We start from the raw sequence: 25,852 nt of genomic DNA on the forward strand, positions 1-25,852 counted from the left end.
AGTAATATATACAAATACCAAATGGGTTGGAAATATCATTTGAACTGCCACAGTGTAAATAAAAGTCAAGTCATCTAAAGAGAGTCAGTCAGTAGCAGATCAAATGTCTTGGGACGTGTCGTTTGTTTGTTGCGTTGCAAATAAATGATGCCAAAATGGCAACTGCTGATCCATTTCGAGATAAGGGACACCGGCTGATTTAGGAATAATCAAAAAGTCTCTCCGAGAATGTATTTAATGTGCAAGCCTTTTACTTAATGTCTGATTATGCATGTACTTCTACATGTTGGACTGCCATTTACGATGTGCGATTAGGTACATATGTAGATGTGCATAAGTAGCTGCCTCATAAATTAATATGTGAAGAAGAAGATCCCTTCCGAAATTTCTTTTCGAGGGAGTGGAAGAAAATTAAGGTGTAAAAGGAGATCATTTTCCGAGATAAAGCAACAACCGCAGGAAATTTATCTTGCATTGTAATATGTACGAGCACTACTGAACTGACTACTGCGACACCCGAGCTTGTGGGCAGTGTAATTCATGGCGAAATATTTTTTGAGGAATTAAATCACTAATAACTTTACAGCCACTACAATGCCCTCGTAATATTGGGAGGAGAAAGAGCTAGGTGTGTTCTTGGGATGGAATTCAGCTCTTATATAATATTCCTTCCTTGGGTGGTGTGGACAAATATGGACAAAAAATGAGCTGCACGTGCATCCCTGTAAATGACTTACACACTCTTCTTCTTCTCCGTCCATGCACTTATTCGATTCAAATCCTGGACTGGTAATTTAACAAACAAAACTAAACCAACATTTAACCAACATTTTCTTCATGTAATGACGATGCTCGCGTTTAGTTTCAGTCTGCTGCACAAAGAAAGAGAAAGATTGTTCGTGCTTGTACTAATACGAAATTGTGTGTCAGTCATCTCGTCACTCACTCTTGGAATACGGAATACCAGCCCATCATCACAATATTTGTGGAAAATGACGATCTAGGATAACGATGATGGTCATCATGACCATTTTTTTATCCAATAACTATGTATGCATGTAACTAACTACCCATGGAAAAAAAAATCTTGCTCAAGCATTATTTTTGTAGTCCTCGCCAAGTTGGCAATAGAAATTGGAGAAGTTTACAGGCTGGAGATGAGATGAGAATCACGCTCAAGTGAAGTGTTCAAAATGCACTTTGTATAAACAATGAATTCGATAATGATATAAATAATGCTCGGATGGAGCCAGTTGGTCACTTAGGTTCGTCCCAAGTCAAAATATTTATATTCTTCGAATTCGAATTGTGATTTGTGACGTCTTATCGTTATGAAGGAAGAGAGGCTGAAATTGGAATGGGCAGCGATATCAAGAGAGAGAGAGATCAGATTCATTCATGCTTGCTCAACTTAAAAATGAAACTTTTCCCTTCTGTTGTAAAATCGACCCTGGATTCTTGTAATGCCTGCATTACATAAACTCTACATGCCAAAGTATCGAATTTACATGGCTTATTTTGCATAACACACTAGTTTATACTAGTTTATGATCGTATGCGTTTCTCCCAAACAAAATACCGATAAGTAAGTACTGCATAAATATGTTCCCCATCCACCAGGACGTCGCTGACCTCACGACTTTCCTCATTGTACAACTTCCATTTTTCTCTCTGGGAGCAGTGTCACGTTTCAATAATACGTGGCTATTAGTTTGCCATTCCTCAAAACACTTTGCTAATAACACCCGAGAGGAACATTGTTTCTTCCGCCAATTAGGCCTCCCAATCGGTGGTGTTGCACAATACAACAATAATAATAATGCAGCATGACTATCGTGTCGTCTAGACAGACACCCCCACACACATGTTTATACATATGTATGTTTCTACATATGCACGTATGCTGGCTGGCTATGAGCTGAGCACAATTAATACCAATAAATATGCACCACAGCCTTGAAGACTACATTTCAACTATGCCTGCAAATTTTTCTGCGAGCCATTTTCACCAAGCAAATTCCTAAATAAATGATATTCATTTCATGACATGCTTCATTTGCAACATTGAGTGTAGCAAATAATAATAATAATGATAGCCAAACATCACATCTAAATCCATATCTAAATCTTCTCGCCGCGTCTAAAATGAGAAGATGATGAGCAAAAAAAATAGACAAAAAACCTCATTCATAAATCCATTATTCGAATTTATTGCCTCCCACTGCCCACGTCCAATTAGTCCAGCTCTTGTACAGCTAAATGATCAACGACACGAAGGAGGTTGGCCCTTATTATTGCTAAAATTATAGAAATTCTCAAAATCCTGTCAAACAAGGTGCACATTTCACATTTTTAAAGTGTTAAGTAATCTTGCAAATTATTATATTTCAAACATATGCGAAAACTAATGGCCTAGAGGAAGAGACAAAGGTTGCAAATTGCCCATGCACATAGGATTCCGTAAGGCCAAAGAAAATTGCAATGACCGAATTGTATCACCAAAATGCCATCATCGAGCTGTGTCGAAGAAAGGATAAGGGACTGACTACATTACAACAATTATTGTTGATTCCGATGAAAATGACTCATCGGAGGAGGAATGATTCATAACCAACTCTCACAACAAACCAAACCTTCCCTGTTTACACACCAACCAATCATTCAAATTATTTGCCGATTTCAACTCCTCTCCATATTTGGCGAAATCTCATCTCAATATCTCATCTCATTAAGAAATTTGTAATCGCAAAATGAAGCAAGCAGAGCGTGCATGCAGACGGCTACAAGAGAAAGTCATGTCTCAACAATTAATCCAGCCTACTAATAATAAGAATATTGATAATAATAACACACACAAGAGAGCTAATACACATTGACACCCATCCCTCGCAAAAAACTGGGAGTTTTTTCATCCTCCAGTGGGTGGGATATTATTCCGTAGCAAAATTAAGGAATTATTATGGGACGTACCATATCCAGCAGTTTGTTATCATCAACGGCCACGCTGGACGATAGCATTTCACTCGGGACGGTGACACTTCGTCGGAAAAGTCGAGATTTTGGGTTGCGCCCAAGATCACCCAAGCCCAAAGAGTCGCCTCCAGGGTCCCCGTCCATGCTCTCACTCTTGAACATTTTCAACATGTCTCCTCCCGTTGTAAACCCAGTCCAACAATGCACAATTAGTGTAAAAAATGACCACTGCCGTCCGGTCAAGCAGATTTAAATGGAACAACGACGACTTATCAGAATTCCTTATCTTTCTCAACTCGATTCACCATGTAGTGGGGTAAACAATGAACATGCAACCATTGTTCCTCCAACTTTTCACTTGTGCCATCATGTCCACCTTACTCTTTCTATTCTTCCATTCAATTTCTTAATTGCAGAGTTTTAAACGAGTTGTTGCACTTATCTTGAATCAAGAGAATTGTTTGACAAAAAAAATGTCCACTTTTATTATTGCGAGAATCTCTCGAGGTGATTTTTTGCTGGTCTCTTTCTTTCTTTGTTGTGTTAGACGCGGGAGGTGGTGCTTCCCAATGACCAAAATCATCATCAGCGAAAGGTTTATATTATTGAGATCTAATTTGTTCCTGCTCACCACGTCCAACTAATTCGTTTGTTTGCATTGTCTAATTACTCGTGCATCGTAGTAAATAATATCTGCCAAAGAATTGTCGACTGTATGCATGAATACGCAGCGAATGGAGAATTCAATCACAAGTTTTCCTTATGATCCACCCAGGCAAATCAAAAGTGATCAAAAGTCGCAAATCAATTATCTCGATCGATATGTAGATGGGAAGCAATAACGACGAGCACAATGAGGCATACGAAATGGATTACGTTATTTTATTTTAATAATGTCTTGTACTCTTCTCTTTGATGTGACTTTGGATCAAGGTTCGCCCATAAAATGGACGTGGGACTTGGACATAAAAATGTATGTACAGTTTCAATCTCTCGGCAAACAACACCTCTAAAAATCTTCCTCGCCTATAATATTTAGCTGAACGTTGCGAAGTTGGCAGTTCGAACTTGAAATCATTTCTGTTGATAATTCAAGTTTGTGTATAGCTTGGACTGAAAGTGAAATGTTGGATTATATGTGCAGATACTTAACACTGGCTGGCACTGTAACAAATACGAATGCATATTAACCATTTATTTGTGACTACGCTATGTGTAATTTGCATGTTTTCTTAATACACCAAATCTGGTCACACTTATCCTACAAGAAGAAGAAGAAACCCCTAAAGCGCAACAGGTTGCGTGTTAAAAGTTAGAAATATGTGCGACCACTGACATGCACGAATTCGTATGTGCATACTTTTGCACCCGACAATTAACATGCGACGGATGACCCAACGCTGAATGGCGTTTACCTGATTAAAATCAGTCTAATTATGTTATTTTCTGTGAACAACCTGTGTGTGAGATTGCCTAAGTATTTATTCCTTATGTATCACTGACCGTGGATTCCTCGTAAATAAATTTCCAGAAATTATAATGACAAGGAGTACTACTGTTGTGGAAAAACGAGTTAGTTAGTCCCCATAAATCTCAATTTAAGCAATTTTCGGCTACTCTTTGCCGCTCCATTGGAGGAGAGTTGGATTTAGAGCATTTAATTAAATTGCAATTTTATTAACATCTTGACGTTGATGTTTATGTCAATTCTTCCATTTTTGTACGTGACCGTGTCAAAATAATTCAGTCTCACTAATTCAAAAAAGTATCCATTAAACTATCTGCTCGTTAAAAATCACACGATGCGTGATCTTGAGGATTTCTGGTCGTTAATCGGTAGTAGTGATCTGGGAGCAGGGCATAAATAAATCTCTTCTCGCAGTTCCCAATTTTTTCCTAGCTATATTTTACTAGTCTACACTACATTTAATCACCTGCCAGTTATTACCCCTTGTTGCTCCTTATTAATAACAATTTGTTGAGCAACAACCTGCCTGCGTTCGGCAAACCAAGTAAGACTGACACACATCACAAACATTTTATGGCGCCTCGTAAAACCTTTCTGACCACAATTGATTACACTTTGTCAAATTTGATCAAGAAGATCGGCCAAGAATGACCCGGAGCAATTTTTATTCAAACCAGATCGCTGTTTGACACGAAAATTTTAAAGATTTATAGCTGTGATTAATCCCAGTTCGCTCCAGGTATGCACAAAGAAACAGGTGAGTGATAATAGTACGTACGCAAGCACGAGTAATATCTATGTTCCAGCAGGAAAGCTTATGTATGCACATACATAAACAACGCAGGGGTACATTATCTAATTCATTGAGCTGAAAATGAGCAGTCCAATCTGCACATGTTGCCAATATTTCATTTATAAAAGTACCCGTAAGATCGTTTAGGCAAAGAATCTTTACCTACTTGTAAATGTTCTCGAAACATTTTTCACTTGTCAGTGCCAATCATTGTAGGTTCAAAAATTGCACATATTTCAGATAATTTCAAGATCCGGATTCCTACCCTTTTGCTGTTTACTATTATTATTATTATTATTATTAACTGCAGCGTTATTAGTGTGCAACCTCGATCCGTAATGGGTTATGAGACAAGGCTCAAAGTTTTTAAGAAAGAGAATGCAATCCAATCAAACCAGAGAGATTTTCCTGCACTTGGCGAAAAACACACAAGAAGTTGGTTTAATGTACACAAGGAAAAATATAAGGAGATGTGCCAACAAATCGGAAAGAGCACTTGTTGGATGTTGGACGATTAAATAGAGACTGAAGCGATATTCCACTACACACAACGTAACCACATCACGATTACATCCAGCTTCAACCAAATTGTCCAATGAGATGTTCATTCATCTTGGTTTGGTTTGTACTACAAGCTCTTCTAATCCTTTGTTATGTGGTGAATGAGCTGGCATCCAGATGGATCATGTCTTCATTTCAGCTCCTCTTCGATTACATAAACGTGTGCACAAGCAATTGTGTGCGAGAGAATAATAAACCTGGAAGCCAACTCTGGTTGGATAGCTATTGGAGCCAGATAATTATTGATTATCTGCTTATTACTTAATCCGATTGAAACGCACAATTATTTATTATTAGTCGAGCTAACCACATTTTTGGTTAGTTTCTGTGAATAATTATTCGTTCAAGAGGAAATAATGGTTGCGGTTTTGAGATTCCAATAACCAACACACTTCCCAGATAACAGGTCGCTATGAATTCGCTTAGAGAATTCGCAGAGAATGTCGCGTTAAAACAGAGAACTCGAATTCTCTCAGATTTCGTTATTATTCTCGTATCGAATTCGCATCGAATTCGGTAATTATTCGTATCTAAATTCGATATTACGCTCATTTCAGAATTCGTAATGAATTAGACTCGAATTCTCAGAGAATTATTCTATCGAATTCGAAACGACTTCACTATGAATTCTTAAACGAATTCGCTGTTATTGTAGTGAGGAATTCTCCCCGATTTCGATAGGAATTCTTCTTACAGGAATAGGAGACTATAAACTGTTCGCCTTGAATCTCGAATTCGTAAATAATTCTTAGAGAATTCACTGTGATTTCTCTCTTTCACGCTGTTATTGTATTTTTAAGTAATTTTATCTGCCACATTCAAATCTTTCCTCATGGGAAGGAGACGACTTTTTCAGTTGAGTGCTCGCTACAAAAGAAGACTTGTAAAAACACCAAGTGAAATTTTCGAGGAAAATTTCGATAGTGACCTAGTCCAGGCCGAAAGGGAAAACATTTATTCCGAACAAGTGTTCGAGGAAGATCTGGAAGAAATTGAAGTCGGAAGTAAGTTCAGCTGAAACTATTAACTCAGAAAGTGAAGGTGAAATTGATACTTTTGATATTAGACATAGTATCCAAAATTGGTCAATTGAATTTAAAATTCCTCATAATGCAATCTCATTATGCAACACTCTAAAACATTTTAAAAATATGTTAATCTCAGATGCGGTAGCAGCTCACCCAAGGACTCCAAATTATCCAGACGAGGGCACAGTTGACGAAGAAATACAAAAATCTCTTAAGAAAGTCGCAGATAGAGTTGGGAAGCGTATGAGGTACAAATATATACTATCGATAATAACTGTTGCAAAAGATTTTAGGAATAACATTAGTATATTTTCAATAGGAAGTGACTTAACATCGCGGCCAATTTCACTACCAGGGTCATCTGATTATTCAACTTGTTTATTTTAATAGAAACAGTTATGTATATTACATAATATTTAGAATAAATCAAATAAACTATAAGCTGGATTAACTCGAAATATAGCAGAAATCGTATCGATTTATTACTTAATTCGCAGTGAATTCGTATAGAAGTCGCATTAAATTCGTGGAGAAGTCGCATTGAATTCGTTTAGAAATCGTTATAAACTCTTACATGTTCATCGAATTCAAGACGAAATCGCGAAGACTTACCGGCGAAATCGATATACGATTCTCCATCGATTCCCTGTCGAATCGGCGGACATTTCCCTTCGATATCTCCTCGAATTTATCTCGAAAGTTGGAAATTCGAGGCGAATTCGATATCGATATAAAAGCGAATGTAATATCGAAACATAAGAGAATTCAGAGCGAATTGTTATCTGGGTTTTATTATAATTCGGTAAATGTTTGTATTTCGAAATGTTAACCAATTTACAACGTGATTTAACATCAGTGGAACGATTTGTAGGATTGTTGAGACTAGTAAAAGTTATTATTTATTTTATTCCCTTGTCCATGTAAACTTTCTAAAATATGCAAATTATACTGTTATGTCATGAGTTAATTGTCACAACAAATGGACACTTTGAAGTATAATAGAACAGTAACAACACGATTCATGGAATTTGCAGAGTTATGCACATACAATTCACAACAATGCATCAGGATTTCCAAGTTTAACAATGCCACAAAGAAAACAACAAACAACAAATACGCGTCCGCTACATAAGCTCAGAAATCATAATCAATCTCATTTCATTATACGTTGCACTATTAAAACTAAAGCTAACAATGCAACAATAAACTTTTTGGATTAAACATAAAGGTGTTTTCGTCCCTCCCTTAATAAAAAATTATGTGCATTAAAAGACACCATAATTTTAAATACTTTACCGATAAAGCACCAAACAACATTGCGATAAATTCTATTTTATTCAACCAAATATTTCCATCTGATAGAAACCATTTCCAAAAAAAACGTCGTTCACGTGTTTTTCCTATGGAATTTTCTCGCGAAGGTTTCAAGATAAGTGAGCCAAAATAAATGTGGGCTGGTTGTTGGTGTTATAGAGGAATTCGGTGATTTTATTTGGAGGCGGATCAAAACAGTAAATCTCTCACTCACTCCCAGCATACATATCCACATACAAATATGTATATCGCAACCAGCTTGTGTCGCCTAACGAAATTCACAGAAATCATCGCCCGAAAATCGTAAATGTAAAGATTTTTCTCAGAAATAACATGTCATCCACGATGCGTACGTAATCGATAAGTTTCCACTTTTCTTATTCTACCAAATCCAGCTTTTCAGAAAACGTGAATTGTTACCAGTCCACATGTTATGCTAGTCCGGCCAGAGGTATCCGCGCAGATCTCATTGCTACGTGATCTAGTTATGTACAACTCATTCGGAGAGAAGATGCGAGAAAAGTGTTCATTTGCATTCGTGATTTTATGCAGCGAGCAGAACAGCATCGATACACATGTAGTCTGTATATCCCATCATCTTAAAGTAATCACAACCGATTTGGAGTTGGCATTGTCTTCAGAAGAGCATTGGCGTGTAGTGCATCGTCGCCAACTGCTGGACTTTATTTGAAGTACGTAAGTAAGAAGACGAACAAGTGGAGAGAATGGGTGACCCTGAGGCAGAGGCGATTTGTTGGAGAGATGGAAAGTCAGACCGGACTTGGACTTTTTGCAACTCCACCCTTCTTCTTATCCGCCCCGATCCCATCAAATACAAGCTTCAAATCATACATCGTGTCCCCACAACAGAGGTGAACACGTTATAATAAATACGCTATGCAGACCATGCAATAACCATTCTCGCATTACTACTCGTGCAGAGGCGAGGAGAGTACCCTGTTTCATTACCTGTTCTCATTAACTTTAAGCCAAATACATATCCAAACCTGGACTAATCAATGATCATCAAGTTAATTAAAAAGTAAACCAGAAAGACTGATGTCATTTCCGAGGAAATTATTCGAATAGGTTTTTAAATGCATGCAGTATCTCTTTTTTTGGGTCGGTCCGATACCTCGATTAGTCGTTATGTACTCGAGAAATTGTGAAGTCATACATACATTTTGTATAATTGCAGTATTTCTCTGACCGGATCTAGGTATTTGTTTGTACATACAAATATTCACTCCAGGCAAAATAACAAAAAGACCACCGAAATTCTTATTAATCGCAATACATGATTTTGCATACATAAGTTATGACCGCACTAAAGAAATTACATGTTCAGGTTGTGCACGCAAGCCTATTAGGATTTACGAGAAACTTGATCTCAGGTGATAATCATGGGTTTACTGAACCAAAACAGCACGACTAAATAAAAACTGACCACCATGTTATGTGACGAGACGACGAGTAAGTACTTACATAGAAGCTCAACAAAAGAACGCAGATGATCATGATTTTTCAATAATAGTAATAATAATAAAAACTAACCTTAATCCTCCATCATGGGGTGATCACCAAAGAATAATGACAATTATATTCGAACGGCCTCCACTGCCAAATTTTAGAGTTTAAACACTCAAATAATTCGTAATGATGAGTCACGCAATTCAGAGAGAGAGACAAAGTTTTGCCTTTACTTCGACTAACTTTTTCGCAAAATTCTCAATAAAAACTTCACCTTTACACGATCCTCCTCCTCCTCTGTCGGATGGTGAGAAATGACTGGGATGGATGGAAAAACGAGTGGAAATGGCCCAAGAAGGAAATGCGACGTACATATGAAATAAATTTGCAAGATGACGAATGACGGAAAGAGGTTGCACTTGCAAACTTCTTCGGTGCATTGTCATAATATGTATAACGTTTCTATGAGAAAAAAACTAAAGGACGACTAAAAGGTGACCAGAGGTGCGTGGGCGATATACGTACTTAGAGCTGAAGCTCAGAGCTGAAACCTTAATTGTTACCCATCAACAATCAACAATAAGGAGAGTCAGCACCAATTTGCCATATAGATTATCTGCAGATCGACTCTTACTAATTCATACACGCTCATTTAATGCACCTCTGCTTGATCCACCTGTCCAAAAATATGTTCACCAATACGGATGGCTCCTCTCCTTATCCGTGGTATAAATGCCAACAACAACAGGGTTCGTTCAGATCAGACAGGCAAAAACAAGCTGACATTTTTCGCTGTCTATTCTGCCTCCAATGTTGGCTAAGTTTCTGATATGTAACCTGCCCTATTTACACAATGTCATGTACCTCAGCCAGCAGTACTACCTGTAGGTGTGTATAGATGGAATTACTGCTAAAAAATAGCCAGCCACGATATGCCAAAATTTGTACACTCATCATCAAGAATGTTCTCAAATAAAATAAAAAGAAAATTTGGTGAAGATTTTACTTTTTTGTGGATGACTTATTGGTCTGGGATGCAACAGATAGTTGCAGTTTTTGATTATAGCAATAAAATTGTTTTGAGACACCTGACGCGAAAATGTGATAGGTGATGATGATGACCAGTCTTGGAACCATTTTAATGCCTCAGTTAGCGGAGAACATGCCCAGAAATGGACTAATTCACAATTAGACGCACAATAAAACCAATGATGCCCACTCGTTCTTATTTCTTCCGACATTACAATTCACCATTAGTCACCGCATGCATGATGATGATCATCTCATCCTTTGCCAGAAAATTCTACAAAGTTCTACCAAGAATGACGTTACACTTTCCACATAAGAAGCTCGCCTATATATATAAACTTGTTATTGCTTGGTAAATCTCCAACTTTTTTTCCCAATCACTAATAATATATAGAATTTGCAATATGATAAGGAAACACCTCTTCATTTACGTTAACTCGCGACTTAATTTACTTCTTGTCTTAAACGACGTGTTTTAAATACTTTAAGATCAATTCATTTCCAATACATATGGAGCAATCTAATCTTAATTGACTTACAACTCCAGAAAAGGCCGAGGACAGCGCATTTCTTAATACTTTAAACAGATAGAGAAAGATTTGTGGACACTCCTTCTTCTTCTCCCTCCGAGAACAAGTTAGTGGTCTAAACACAAAACATCTCCGAATGGTACCAAGATTAGAAACAAGAAATGTTTAATTACATAAAAACTCGATTTGTTAAAGGGTTGTCCAAATAGACTTTGGCCGATAAAAAAATCTATTGCATATTTATTCCTATTTTTATAAATGAGCCTGCAAACTGTTCGTGCTACTAATGAATGTAAAACAAGAGATGGTAACAGTGATAAAATACGATCCAATAGGTGTTTGGCAAGTATGTATTTAGAAAAAGAATTTGATCCACGCTTTAAAAAAATACGAATCGATGTGGATGAAGGTTCCTCATCTGAGGGTTTAATACCACTTAAGTTATGCTGGGTATCGATTGAATTAATAGAAGGTGAGATAAACAGGGACCTAAATTAGAGGAAGGCACTAATTATCACAACTCGTATTTCGAGATTCTACTACTACTATCCTCAACCAAGAGATTTGCATGTTCTACTCCTCTGCTATTTTCGCTATATGAATAACAATGTGTCCCGGAGACTTCATCTCTGCACTCAATCATGCGGAAAATAATGGGATCCTCAGAAAAAAATGGATGCATGTATTAAATAAATAGATGCACGTACCTTGTTATTTGCATGGAGTACCATGAGTTCCTTGGATAGGTTTCCGATCGACCCAATGTCGTTGATCTCAAAGCTCCCAATGGGCTCAAATTCCTGCGTAATAAATCAGTAATTATAAGCCATTGGATGACACGGATTTAAGTAAGTGGCAAAAGCATGTGTCATGTCAAATCATGGCCTGTGACCTGGCGCCTGAGACCTTACGGCCTACATGGCCAGTTAAAAAACTTAACCGTCTTTAACTTTTATGTCGATGAAAAAACTCGCAAAAATTGATTCGTTCAAATGCTAGAGGACCGACAAACGGACAGACGGTTTATATAAAGTAGCTCTCGCTGTTAAAAATAGCCAATATATTTATAAGTCTCAACAGCCACATAACTATTATTACATACCACACACTTATCGTATTTGTATATGTAGCTTCACTAATCCATAAAAATATCCTATCGCAATAAATGACTCATTTCTACATAGTTGACACAATTTAATAGAAAATTCCAATGCGATGCATATACGTACTTCATAATCTTATCTCGCCATTCAATAAATTCTGGATACATATGGAGTAAAGATTATTGGATCAATGAGATGATGGGTATTTTGCCCTTATTGAGAAATTTGTACCTAAATTAGAATATCTCGCATACACTTACAACGCTACTCAGCAGCCTGGACAAATCAGCCTACTAAATTCGTAGTACTACTTGCATATGAAAACGTGACAATAATATTGTCATTTTTCATGGAGCTCACTCACAATGTCTTAATTATTATTATTATCGTGTCCAAACTAGACAAATAATGCACAGTGTGGGATCGATTGCACTAATAAGAATGGAGCGAATACATAGAGTGACACACACAATAAAACAATGGGTATTATTGAGATGGGTTACAATTAAATGCGGATGAAAGACAAGAGCCGCCACGGCTCCAGTTGTCGAATGGAACTTGCAACCTCGAGGCAGAAGAGAAGAAGGCTGATCCAGAAATTACTTGCAGGACAACAATTGACGACACATTCCCATAAAATATGAACCAACAATAGTAGTCTACTAAAAGCACAATGATATCATTCAATTAATATTCACGAAACCAATCACTAAACAAATATGTAAAACTTTGGAATAATCCATCATTCCGCACTCTGAGTACACAAGCAACTTTTTGTGTCGAACCAACTTTTGCAATAGTGTTCCTCTTTTTTAATGATTTCACTCCACCGAAACAAACTGAACTAATATTTATTGACTATGAGTAGAGTATTTTTTCCAGAGGAGAGTATTTTATTTCATGAGAATAACAAGACGCGTAATTGCTGGAGATATGCGCAAAATCTTCCGAATTTCAACGTTCGTGGGAAAATTTCGGGATTTTACGACGTTTTGCATTTACACTGAAAATACGTCGTATGACAATTTTCAACTTAAAAGTAGTAGGCGTTCCGAGTTAGCAATATTCAACAAGATTACACCGCTTTGAAAGATGTGATTAAAAATGTGACACTCGTAACTAGATATAAATTAGGTGGATATTAAAATATTGAGAATGCTGGAGATACAAAATTATAAAATGAGCCGTGTTGTGGTGGAATGGAAATTTATTTGCCAGCGATTCGTAAAGAATTCACTCACTTTGAAGACCAAAATCGAAGTGAAGTATGTTATGTATGTATGTTAAATGACTATCCGCTGCTGCTGGTCTGTTAACATTTGCTAAAAAACTGCCACCACCAAATTTACAAGTGAACACAAGTGTAAACTTCTCGCTGATAATGGGCGCCTACATCCACTACGTATGTACCTCAATTTTTTGGCTGACAACTTGACCATTTTCCTGCTTCCATAATTTTGTCAATACAAACACTTTTCTTGCAAAAATTGTACTATGAAACCAAATTTATTTTTGCAAAAAGTTCCCATAACCTTTTCCCTCAGAAAGAAACCAGCTACACAAAGTATGAATTTAGCTGCACATGTTTTTCGTTAATGGAGTAACCCCTACATTCATGTAAAAACGACATGTCGTCTCATTCGTGTCGACAATACGCCGCATTATGTTTTCACAGTCCCACAAATATAATACACACAAACGGATGGGCGAATAATGGCACAAACAGATGCTGATGATTTTTTTCTGCACTTGATCGTCCATCCTCCGACAGAAAGAGTATAAAGTTTACCACTTGCTAAGTTAGTTTACTATCGTTAAGTTTATTAAGTTTGCAAAGAGGATGAGCAAGCACGATGTGATGTTCTCATACACGATCTTTCATGCCACATGCAAACTTTGTCTCGTTGCTAAACGGTAACATTTGGCAGCGTATGTTAACATCTCAAATACAAGTTTTATTGCATTCTCAAAGTATTTTGCTTAATCTAAATTATCCAGTGTTTGGTAAAATTACATGAATTACATATGCATCAATCTTACCAGTTAATCTAAATCTAGTTAAGGGGATGAAAATGGCAAAATGTGAATGAAACAAAAGCGTGAATGTTCCAATGAGACAAAACCAGTCAGTCCACCACCACCATCGCCATCAAACCAACAACTTGTTTAAACTTTTAAGCGATTAGGATTGGATTTATTATATTGTCGTTATTATGATGTAGCGCTTGTGTTATGTGGTGTGAATATTCTTGCTTTGCATCGACCTGACATTAAGGATTGGATTATTAGCGCATGAGTCTTCTCTAAATAAACATGTGCAGAATCGGGATGGGTGGGATTGTGTAGTTTAATCATTATTGTGAATCTACTGTGAAATTTCTGTTTCCATTGTCTCATTTACCTAAAGTCGATGTCTGCTCGTATTTATTGCACGAGTTTATGCCATATGAATACTTTGTAGCTGGTCTAGTACGGGACCAGTCGTGGTACCTGTGACGGACGATGATGTAATAATGGAAACTTTGAAAAATATTCAATTGGATTTCTAATCTACAGATTAACACGAAAATTTCGGAGGGATGCGCAATTAATCACTTGTCAGTCTCAAATTATGTGAAGTTTCAGATTATTGTCAGATAAAATGTTGTAGCAAACATTATTTTGACGTTGAAAATGAGCAGAATGACGGGACGATGATGATTTTACTTCTTCTTCGGAAGGTTCAATCAAATGAGAATAATTTTGTGAATAATTTTGTGAAGAAATGTGACAAGTGAATGACGAATCATTTCTTTCGATGGTATCATTATTAGTGGTTGGTGAACAGTATGAATATCGTCATGATCCTCAGGAGTCGTTTGCAAATACTCTCTTTTGTTTGAATATTAAATTGCTTGTTGACGTTATAACTTGCCAACTAACGATTGAATACAAAGAATAATATGTAATTATGAGACAAATCGTTGTGGAAGTTTTCGAAGGCTGTGATTTACCGACTTTAATGTGCATGTTATCTTTTGTCCGATGTATGCGTATACCTGTAGTTTGATGAAATTAGACTATGTTATCTGAACGGATCAATTTGTAAAGAAAATTATCATGCTGACAGCACGGATGGGCAATCACTTAATTAATCTAGCAAATAATGAAGTCTCAATTTGTTCTCAACAAAAATTGACAGGGAAGAATATCATGAATCATTCATCCAAGTTTGGTGATGTGTTGTCAGGTTAATTTAATTATGTATTGGTGCTCATAAGAATGATTGAATTATTTAGCTTTTGAAACACTAGGTAAATTTAGTTTTTGTTTTAGTAGACAAGTTGTAAAGTTATGCAAACTAAATAAATAAAGTGCGTTGCCCAAGTATGTTGTTAAGAATAAACAACAATTTTGAAATTTTGTATACATTTAATTAATAGACTTAAAACGAGATAATGCATGCCAATTAATGTTAATTTGTTAAACTCGAATCTGCTTAAATCCTATGTTTGTATGCGTAAATATTTGTAGGCTTAAAATTTTTCAATATTTGTCACCATGCATGAGCAAGGATTTTTCAAGATGGGATGAGTAGGAATATGCATGAAAAGAATGTGGAAAAGGTTGAATGTGAAAACGATACCCTTTTAACGGTTCTAGGATTTAGTTGTATTCCGAAAGTCTCTGGATAAACTTGACACGAGCCTAAATCTCTTCAACAAAATGTGCATCAGCAAGGCTACATCAACTATTGAGGTAACATTACGCCGTTATTCCATATGCATTCCATATTCAATTCAAATTTAAAACATTGAATAAGCATATACAGCTATATTGATATAAATATACATAAGGTTATGATTGTTATAATTAAGTACGTATGGGCTTTGCATGTGGTATTTGACGCCATTTTCTCATGCCAAACCGCTCGTGTTAGTCAGCTAATAATCTATATTTTATAAATCATAGAAATCAAATAATGACACAATTGAAATAACGATGAGTGTGGGAGATTCTGTCAACATGATTCTTGACGGTAAGTCCACTAATTCTGAAGTCAGTCGCAGTTGACCATCAAAATTCTCAATTTAATATACTTGTATCGTATATGTATGAGTAGATAAACAAGGTCCCAAAAAATGGGAAATCTTAGTGAGTCAGTGCAATCACAAATAATAAATAAAATTAGGTTGCAGAATCTTTGCATCACGGCTCTCGGTACCATTTTAAAATGGAACCATTAATCACGTAGAATACTTGGTCCCCTTAAGAGGTGATTTCATCAGAATAGACATACAGTGTATCAATATTAATTTTTGAAATTATAGATTTGCAATTTTTTACAAATTTTAGCAATTGTGTAAGTCACAATTGTTAAATCATTATATTTGATCTCAGTTAATTTAGCACACTTCTCGTCCACTATATATGTCCATGTACGTCATCATACACATACGTCATGTGAGTATGAAAACGCCCTGAATTCTCAAATTAAGATTTAAGAATGCATGCAAAGCAAAATTCACAATGGTTCAAGCAAAAATGATACCGAGACCGGTGATGCAAAAATTCTACAATCTAATTTTATTTATTATTTGTGATTGCACTGACTCACTAAGATTTCCCATTTTTTGGGACCTTGTTTATTTAAAACTTGTAATTGGTTGTCAACGACATTATTGCACTGCACCACCGCCGTTATATTTACATACAGAATAATTTTAGTAAATCTTTATTTTCAAAATTGAATAACGTCGTGATTTCTTAACCGATTTCGGTCAACTTGGTCTTAAAATGATCAGGAGGAACTAGTGTAAATTTTTTGCAATTGGTTAGGATTTTGTGGTGCACCAAAATGTAGCACTGGATAGAAATGTGACTCGAAGTGCAAATTTTTGTCCCTTCTCGCTCATAACTTGAGCAAACATCAAGATATTTCTTAGTCGGACCAGAAATCATTTCCATATCCTCTAACAATGATCTGTGCAAAATTTCATCGAAATCGGTTAAGAAATGACCGAGATATAGAATTATTTCACTTTTTTGGGGTGGGGTAAATGCATACTTAGTAAATTTTTTCGTTGTTAGGTATTTGCCTCACTAAGAAAAAGTACTGGAAAAAGATTTTCTCGCTCATATTTTAAATTACAAATTTATTTTTTAGAATTGGCTACTAGCATGAGAACGGCAACTATTAAGGGGAAAATCAGAACACTGGCAGAGCAAATCTCACTGAAAAGGACTGCTCAACGAATAAATAGAAAAATGGGAGGTAGTTAAAATAAAATTTAAAGTCATCGTCACCATGTCTAATTCAACTTCATTGTATTATAGCTTCCAATCAACTTGTAGCAGACCTGACGGAACATATCACTTCTGATAAAAACGAGAAGAAGCGTCTGGAATTGGAACTACAGAAGATTGAAGGCGACGAGTAAAGTCGGAAAAATGAATATTTCTATGGATTGTAATATAATTAAAAATTAAATTTATGAGTAAATTGAGTTTACCTTCAATACTCCCATCTCAGGATCCGTATCCCCATTTGTGGCATTGGGCAGATTGTGCTTGAGTGTGTATGAGCACGAGTTACCCATTTTGGTCGGACTTCTTCCACCGAGTGAGCTTTTTCCGGTGGGGGTAGAAGGTTGCGACCGACCCAAATTTTCAATCGCGGCTACCGCTTCCTGGACTGACACCAACGATTCTTCACAATCAGCGTCCTCCTCGTCGTCATCCAACACTTGGTCAAGCCTCCCCACGCTCACGCTATTATTATTGTTGCACCTCAGAGGGGAAATTTCCCGTAAATTAACTTCCGACACACTTTTGGTCTGAAACCCCAAACCCAGCTCTGTTGAACTACCACTTGCATCCTTGCTGGATGAATCCGCAGCAATGAGTTCCTCTAAAGATTTAGGTTTCGATTCCGATAAAGCACGTATCTCAACGTCCGGTTTCTTTGAGCGTGTCGAGTTTGGCGACGAAGAGGAATTATTCTTTGCAGCGAAATACTTTTTTGGATTGCGGAGAAAAGAAAGTCTGCTTGGCTTCTCCTTTGGTGCAGATGTCGTAGATAGGGTGTGGGCCGAGGAGGAGTGTTTGCTGGTAAGGGGGGAGGGAGAACCTCCTCGTATGGCCAACTTGCCTTGATCCACGGCGACAAATATAGAGGAGGATTTCTTTGTGGATTTCTTGGTTTCTTTGGACCCCACAGCGGAAGAGGAGGAGGACGTGGTGGCGTTGTTGGGATCTTCGACTTTCTGAGCTGCCACCACCATTGAGCCAAAGTTATCAGACTGGTTCACGTTGAGTCAATTATCACCAAGAGAGGTGAGGAGTTATGTTATTACATGCGACCCACTCTGCGCCTTTCACCTGCAATAATATTGAATAGAAGGAGTGAGCATTCATAAATGTAAGTATTATATTTCATACTTAACGGCAAGATATGTATACAATAATAATCCACGACTTGTTAATCTTAACGAATTTGCGCATACGTGAAATTTTTTACTCATTATAGCAATCATTAATTCCTCGTCGTGCATAGATATTTTTTTCACCGGATGCGCACTCTCCAGCATAATGCATGTTGGTGCATTAACTTTGGAGTAAATGAAGAATTCCACCCGACTGAAGTATATCATTAATCACTGGCTGATTTAAATATTATGGATGAGATTGATGGACGTTCTATGCTCGAAAGGAACAGTGAGACGATAATAAGCTGAAGAATGTTAACAACTACGACAAATAAACAGAGAGAGTCTCGCCCAACTAACTTTTATGTAGACGTGAACAAAAATCCTTCTCCCAATGTGACGTAATTAACGATGAATCAATTATAAATATTATGCTGCAGACGGGGGGAAGAAGTAAGATTTGATACTCAATAAGGTACAGAAATTGTTTAATAATAATGAGATTTAATTCTATCTACAACACTTCACCCTTGTTCATGACTGGATTTGAAGCTCGTTCAATTGATTTCGCAATGTGTGCTCCACTCCTCCTCCTAATAATTTAATCTGTCTACTAAATACCATCTTCTGGCTTACCTGGAATATTTTACATGAAAACTTGACTGACTCACTGGTAGCACTGCTATTCCTCGGTAGCAGTAGAATTCAATTACACGTATATGAGCGAGTATAATAAGTGCTGATATATATATTTTATGGCATGGAATTAATAATGAGCAATCGTCTGTAAATAAATCATGAATCAACCAATATCATGAGAGGGATGAATCGTTCAGAAAGAGAATCTTGCAGATTTCTGTATAAAGTCATGTACATGAATATTGGATGTTTAAAAAAAATATAATTCTAGTAAATGCTTATAAAATACAGAATAATAAAGTATACTAAAATACAGAAAAGTTTTACATGAGGACAAATCTGGAAAACGAATCAGCGAAATAATTCATACATCTGAAAAACATGGAATGAGGAATATTCGAAAATGTAAGATTGCAAAAATCAGAACCTAACCAATTCGTATTTATTTTTATTGCAAAAATGCCCAATAAATCACCAGTGTCCAAATAATTATCAACGGATGCACAATAATAGACGCACACCACCAAAATTATTTAGCAACGCGGTTGACTTTATGATCTCACCTAAAATCCCAGCATCCAGCTGCATACACAGTATCCAAATTTAGGTTTTAGTTGTAAGCTCAATTTATTAGATTTAAAATTTAAACCGAATATGTAGCACTTTACGATTCTTTGTTAGTTATGATATTTTCAACCACTTTTGTCCCAAGTGCACTTGGCACTTTTGTGCTAGAGAATGCAGAGAAGTTTCCCAAACTCGATACCTCAGAAAGATAAAAGTTACCACTGTGCTACTCTTGCAATTTTGCATTGACGAGATCAACGACTGGACAACAACTGTGAAACATTTAAACTTAAAATGTGATTCCCCAGTATTTAATGTACCAGTGAGTGTTCAAGTCGATTAAAAGTTAACGTCAACAGCGTAGACAGCACTGAAATACAACTGAAGTGGATTGCGGATTCTCTCTTAAGTTAGTTAACCATAGATTACCAACAACTTACACACGCGTATAAATAAGCTGCAGTAACTCACATACTTTGTGTTCATTCCAGAATATGAGGAGTGAGCAGCACAAACTTTATAAAAAAAACTATTATATTGCGAATGCGACGACAAGCCTTAAAAGATCCAAGCATTGTAAAATACGGGTTTACTTACGCTATACTGCCACCAAACGACTTAGCGTGTGCTGTACGTACAATTGTTGCCCAATTCAACAAATTAAAGTTCCTAACCTTATGACAAACAATGTGTGGTATGCAGTTTGAAATTAACAATTGTTTTTTGACAAAGGAACTTACAGATTGAACCACATTGTTATGTACTACCCCCTCGCTCCAAGAAATGATTTTGCATGTGCCAAAACTGAAGAGGCAAAGCAAGTCAAGGTTTACTGTATAATGCAGTATAGCAGAAGTGGCAAGAAATCGCAATTTATTCATAACGAAAAAGAACGATGTGCGATATATATAAGTATCTATGTACGACCAGTGGAGCATTCGATAATTATGAGGTTATGCTAAAAACATAGCTTAAAACAACAACAACTGCATGATTTCCGTTACCATTTAATACAAATATCTACGATGTCAAGTTCTCGTATCATTTTCATTTCAAAGTTGTCAAGTTATTTTATACGAACAGCTTTTTTGAGATAATGGAATAAATAATTCTCTCGTGAATCAAGTAATTTAATTCAATGGAAATACGAAATCAACCAATTTATGCGTATCGTTCATCAAGCACTTGTTTCAAGACCACCTTTGCTGAACTGCTCAAGGCATATACATACATGCATAAATACATACGTATGTACATAATAAAGCGAATAATATATCCGCGATGTGAGAAAGGGTGACATGAAATATGAAACTATTTCGCATTGTTGAGGAATGCGCATAGGTTAGGGCGCAAAGCTATCCTTCCTTCTCTTCCCATCCTGTTGAGCCAAACAGCGACAAACTACAAGATCTTTAGTCATTTCTGACATGATGGAAGGAGACCACTTGGAGAGAAGTTGTCCTCCAGCAGAGAGGAATAGGCAAATATTTTTATATCTACGGGAACACGTCTGTCTGGTCATGTTGGTTGGTTGGTTAGTAAGCAAAAAGTTGGATGATGTCATCCCTAATTCGCATGCAAGACAGTTTCATGTGATTCCTTGGAATTCTTATTTCAATCGCCTCAATAAAATGCGATTCATGACGATGCTAACCAGATTATTATAGAACAAAGAAAACCGGCTTTCATTCATGAGTTGAGCATCAATTTTGGATTTGCTCTCTTACCTGACTCAATTTTGGGTGAGGACATGTACAAATTTGAGGAAGAATGAGATTAGTTCTTTGTGTAATAATAGATACACAATTCTCACACTGACTCATTCATTCATTCTGATTTTTTTAGAGGCAGGGTTAAGGTGCTACATACATGTATATGCAAAATATATGTATGTGTGTGTGTGTGTGTATGTGTGCTGAAAATACTAGGTGATCCAATCGTTATGTGATCACTAAGATAACTCTTGAAATCAAGAATTAAAAAATATAATAGTAGTCAAATGCTTTATATTCGGCTATTGCAAATGTCATTGCTCCACAGAGGGTTTTATTTTGAGATTAATGCTCGATCTTCTTAAGTACCGCTTTTACGACAGGTTGCCTTTTTCAGGCAGGGAGACGTTTTTTTAAAATTTGGAACCATTTTCTTCGGGCCGAGAAAAGCTACAGAATGATTTACTCAGTGGCAAAAAATATAAAAGCGCTCATATATTTCGACACATCTGGACAGCTTAAACGATGACACCTTTAGATACCGGGCTCCTTTAGTTGATATGCATAAAAACATCCAGGAGACTGAATCATCACGCGACATACATATCTGGGATATTCCATCATTATGTTTGCTACTTGTTTTTTCTACCGAAGGCCATCGTGGTTAGCACCTAATTATGAGGCTAAAACGTTTAAAAGTAATAAAATGGAGATCAACTTTTATTTGCTTTTGCTCTTCTGAAGCATGTTCAAAAATCTTGATTTAAAGGTTTATTGAAAGTAACCATTTCGAATGTGTACGATAATGGGTTTATTTGAATAGTTCTCTAGAAGTATAACTAATTGGCAAACACTTAAATTGTTATATTCTTTTGTTTGCGGTTCTCGAAAGTCAACTCGGATTTGGAAGAGAATAATTTCTTGGAGCTCTTGAATAGAATGCCAACAAGGTTTTACCGATTATTTAAGGTATTCAAGAAAGTACTCTCACTCATGAATTGCAGACTTTGCTTAACAAAGGCTAAGCAAACAAATTTTCAAACCAAACAATTTAACCTGCAGAATGTGTATATATGCATGAATTTGCATGTAGCATGAATGCAATGCATCTCGTTTAAAATGTCATCAAAATTAGCAGATTAGCTAATAAATTGGGTAGCGCATAAATTTACATTATACAGGCAGACAAATACCGGCCTGTGTAAAGAAATCAAATAATTTGCATTTAAATTCTATTATTATATAGAATTTTTGCGATCCAGTCCGATATTGAAGCTAGAACAAAGCCGACTGATTTTCATTATCTAAATTACTAAATAATGAACTAAGGAATAAGTTCGATTGTTCTAAGCGCTACGGTTCAGTGCAGCCGTTAGTTCGTATAATTCAGGAACTTGTCAACTGCACCCTTAAATCCGTATCATGTCAATAATAACAATCACAATTTTACAATTTGGTTAAAGGCAAATGGAACTTTGTTATGCACATTAGCGTATTGTATTAAAATCTTTTAAAACTCAAGTTATAATATAAGGCATAAATTACTTTAATATAATTTTTACAGAATCAACACACTTAAATGCAAAATATTAAATATCAACGACACTCCCAGACTTTTACAGTTTGGTCAACACTTCCCGTCACAACGAATGGCTGTGTAGGGTGAAAATCTGTACCGGAAACGGAATCAAACAATCAGTCCGGACAAATTATCCCAAATTTCGTCACATGATAAAAACTTACCCAGCGACGTGCAGAAATGAGAATGTGCTTCTAGTACTTTCAAACATCTCTTGTTAGCCAGGTCCCATACTCGTAATGTTTTGTCGTCACTAGAAGATAGTAGATATTTCCCACCGGGATGGAAAACTAAACCCCGGATCCAGTTATCATGCCCGACGAGAATGGTGACACAAGAATTTGTACCAATGTCCCAAATTCTAATGGTCTGCATTTTTTATGTGATTATAATATTATTACTCAATAGTAATGCGTATATGTACCTATTTCGCATTTGAAATATACGAGTTAAAATTTTATTCGAACTAAAATTGAAAGGGTGAAACTAACCTTATCTCGACTACCGGATGCTAGAAAGGGGCCACTGGATTTTTTATTATCTGCCCCTTCACATATTGGCACCGTAGCAGATTCAGGCGCCCAAGCTATGCACTCGACGACATGATCATGATCTCTCAACTCTCCTCGACATTCCCTCGTTCCCGTCGCCCAAATTCTAATTGTTTGATCGTTGGAGCACGAAGCAAGGATGCTTCCGTCTAAATTTGGTTTAACCATTCTAATCCATTCTCTGTGGCCAATAAACGTTCTTACACAGTAGCCAGTGGATATCTCCCACATCTTCATTGTCTTATCTCTCGAAGAGGAAATTATAAAGTCTCCGCCTCCCAAAAAGGCTAAGCTGGATACGTTATGGTCGTGTCCTCTTAATGTCTTTATACACTCATATCCATTCATATCCCATAGTTTTATAGACATATCTGCACTGCATGAAGCTATACATGTCAAAAGAATAATAACACTTCATTATTATCCATCATCATCACATCTATTCCCCCACTAACAGCATTTATTTATAAATTAATGCCTACCTAGAAGTTTCCCATTCCCATCAAAAGTAAGATCCTGAACCGAATCGCTGTGACCTTTAAGTGTTCTTTCGTGATCGCCGGTTTCGAAATCCCATATTCTAATTGTGCTGTCCTCTGAGCAGGACGCAAGGAGGGTGTATATGGGATGAAAAGTCACCCTATTCACGGGTGCGCGGTGTCCGCGCAACATAAATTTTTCCGGCGGTCTAGGAATCCAATCAGAAGGGGAACGCCTTTCTCTTGTAGGGGCCCCTGATATATATTCTCTTTCTTGATCTGCCAATTTTGATTCTAACTCCATCACCTGCAAACAAAAATATTTTATCCCTCCTCTCAACCACCACAAAAACAAATCACATTTTTGTCAATATTATTATTATTCCACTCTCGTCTTTAACTCTTCTCCAACTACCAACTCCTTCTCGGTTACCTTTTTTTGTAGCCTGATCACCGAGGTCCATTTTTTCTCCAAGAGCCCAGAGAACTTCTTTTCACTATCTACAGGAATGTCAACTTCCTTTGTGAATATTTCTAGTGATGTTGTATACCCATTTGTGAAAAGGTAGTCAGCTATGGCTCGGTTACTGGAAATAAGGAGAGAAAATCTCGTCATGATTATTACCACATTTGGGGGAGGAGAACGTGTGCATCGCGTGAGTGGGTGTGACTTACAGTTCTTCTCGTTGTTTTTGAGAGAGGACCATGTTGTGAAAACAAACGTCGACGGCTGACGGGCTTACGACGACGGTGGTGGAGCTGATTGTTGGCAGACCAATATTTATTATTTGGGCCACAGCGGGCTGACTCACACTCATCGCCATCTGCCCCAACCTCCGCTTAATGCACACCCCTCCCTCATCGCCAGATATCTCCGTCCATCCCAGCCACATTCGCATCTCATTTTATTCACATTCACATCACATCCACCTAAAAACCAGGATGAATCCTCAACCAAGAAATGAAGCTGCAAATGAAGGCTTCATTTATGCAAAGAGAAAGTAAGTACAAAATTTTTTGAAGGATAGCATGGCCAAAAAAAATAGGCTGGTATTTAGTTGCCTCCGATTGGAATTATTATTATGAGAAAGTGTTACAAAGTGTCATTGCGAGTTGAGAATGTCGTAGCAAAAATTTCAAGCTGTGTAGTGTAGAAATCTTGCTTGGCATATAATAGTTGAATCATGAAGATTAAAACTCTCAAGTCGTAAATAATAAGTAAAATGCTTCTTTCAGTGGCCGCGGAAGCCAGGGGGACATTAGCATTGTAGGATGGGGGGGGGGGGGGGTGAGAGGGGTTTATATTATAACATGGGCAAATGATGGAGATATGAAATAACCGTGGGGACGATGTCCCCTCAAGCTTCCACGGCCCCTGGCTTCTTTCGTGTAATAATGATTGAGTGGAGTCCGTGATATACGGCCTGACTGAATGAACTGCACTCCATGCAAAATTCGAATACTTAATCATGCCGTGATTAATTAGCCATCATGAGTCAGCAAGTGACGAGCAATTGGTTGCATGTAGTGGTAATAATATGCAAGACGCTTATTATATTACAGGCGTGAGAGACCTCTCGCCAAAATCAGGCAGATACCGTGAAAATTTATTAACGTAGCCAGATTTAATCCCTGTACTGAAAATTATG

General features: G+C 36.9%; 3 protein-coding genes and 1 long non-coding RNA gene across 11 annotated transcripts in view; 2 read left to right on the forward strand and 2 right to left on the reverse strand.

Annotated features, from left to right (window-relative positions):
* Positions 1 to 20,017, reverse strand: part of LOC110851544 (NAD(+) hydrolase sarm1) — a 37,802-nt gene extending 17,785 nt beyond the window's left edge. For 2 of the 7 annotated variants that reach the window (XM_035852626.1, XM_022099368.2), the window contains exons 1-3: positions 19,879 to 20,009; positions 17,762 to 18,629; positions 11,874 to 11,966 (exon numbers count right to left, since the gene is read on the reverse strand). In XM_035852626.1, coding sequence (XP_035708519.1) covers positions 11,874 to 11,966; positions 17,762 to 18,532 — 864 coding nt within the window. In that variant the 5' untranslated portion in view covers positions 18,533 to 18,629; positions 19,879 to 20,009. Of the gene's footprint in view, positions 1 to 2,970; positions 5,729 to 11,873; positions 11,967 to 12,772; positions 13,509 to 17,761; positions 18,630 to 19,878 lie in introns of those variants that run through there. The other 5 variants (XM_035852629.1, XM_022099370.2, XM_035852627.1 and 2 more) reach the window with 4 other exon arrangements.
* Positions 13,514 to 17,769, forward strand: LOC110851547. The gene is made up of 5 exons (XM_022099372.2): positions 13,514 to 13,671; positions 15,912 to 16,007; positions 16,221 to 16,287; positions 17,416 to 17,523; positions 17,586 to 17,769. The coding sequence occupies exons 1-5, from the start codon at positions 13,651 to 13,653 to the stop codon at positions 17,687 to 17,689; spliced, it is 396 nt and encodes a 131-aa protein (XP_021955064.2). The 5' UTR covers positions 13,514 to 13,650; the 3' UTR covers positions 17,690 to 17,769.
* On the forward strand, positions 18,538 to 19,594 carry LOC118435996. Its single transcript, XR_004835110.1, has 2 exons — positions 18,538 to 18,669; positions 18,805 to 19,594. It is a non-coding gene; the product is annotated as an uncharacterized LOC118435996 (long non-coding RNA).
* A 3,029-nt stretch (positions 20,018 to 23,046) lies between the features above and the next one.
* LOC110850735 (lissencephaly-1 homolog) lies at positions 23,047 to 25,036 on the reverse strand. Of its 2 annotated transcripts, XM_022098266.2 has the most exons (6): positions 24,879 to 25,035; positions 24,637 to 24,790; positions 24,207 to 24,510; positions 23,665 to 24,110; positions 23,338 to 23,542; positions 23,047 to 23,264 (listed from the first exon to the last, which is right to left on the reverse strand). In XM_022098266.2, exons 1-6 carry the CDS (start codon positions 25,025 to 25,027, stop codon positions 23,191 to 23,193), a joined length of 1,332 nt encoding a protein of 443 aa, XP_021953958.2. In that variant the 5' UTR covers positions 25,028 to 25,035; the 3' UTR covers positions 23,047 to 23,190. The 2 variants fall into 2 exon arrangements, with proteins under 2 accessions (XP_021953958.2, XP_035708962.1); XM_035853069.1 differs by lacking the exon at positions 23,047 to 23,264 and having other exon boundaries at positions 23,464 to 23,597; positions 24,879 to 25,036.
* Positions 25,037 to 25,852: the final 816 nt, after the last annotated feature.

Source organism: Folsomia candida, unplaced genomic scaffold (genome assembly GCF_002217175.1).
Source record: "Folsomia candida strain VU population unplaced genomic scaffold, ASM221717v1 Fcan01_Sc006, whole genome shotgun sequence".
Taxonomy (NCBI): domain Eukaryota; kingdom Metazoa; phylum Arthropoda; class Collembola; order Entomobryomorpha; family Isotomidae; genus Folsomia; species Folsomia candida.